The sequence below is a fragment of the Cystoisospora suis genome, assembly GCF_002600585.1.
Source record: "Cystoisospora suis strain Wien I chromosome Unknown contig_291, whole genome shotgun sequence".
NCBI classification, from domain to species: domain Eukaryota; phylum Apicomplexa; class Conoidasida; order Eucoccidiorida; family Sarcocystidae; genus Cystoisospora; species Cystoisospora suis.
The window spans coordinates 4,050-4,379 of NW_027153093.1; the positions used below are offsets into that span (position 1 = coordinate 4,050).

General features: G+C 48.5%; 1 protein-coding gene across 1 annotated transcript in view; it reads left to right on the plus strand.

The window, feature by feature from the left end:
• Positions 1-274, plus strand: part of CSUI_000753 (uncharacterized protein) — a gene marked incomplete at its 3' end in the record, with an annotated part of 4,241 nt that extends 3,967 nt beyond the window's left edge. Inside the window, exon 3 of the mRNA XM_068060984.1 lies at positions 1-274. This exon is cut by the window's left edge and continues 2,152 nt beyond it. Coding sequence (XP_067927040.1) covers positions 1-274 — 274 coding nt within the window.
• Between the last annotated feature and the right edge of the window lie 56 nt (positions 275-330).

Sequence of the window (330 nt, forward strand, 5' to 3'; positions counted from 1 at the left end):
GGGGGGGGGGCATAGCCACAACAGCAGCAATGGCAATTACGATGCTCCTAAGACTTCTTCACAAAGAGGTGCGGGAGGAGGTGGAGGTGGGGCTCAGCGCTCCGTTTCTCCTTCTTCTTCCTATACCCATCCTTTCGCGAGTCATCTGCAACAGCAGCAATCGGTCGATAATAATAGTAACGGTAGTAGTAGTAGTACTAGTAGNNTTCAGTCATCAAGACAATTCACGCAACAGCAAAGATCAATCCACGCACCACCACCACAACAGAAGAATGTGAACTATTATCCTCCCTACTATTCTTATAACAAAGCAGGAGGAGGAGGAGGAGA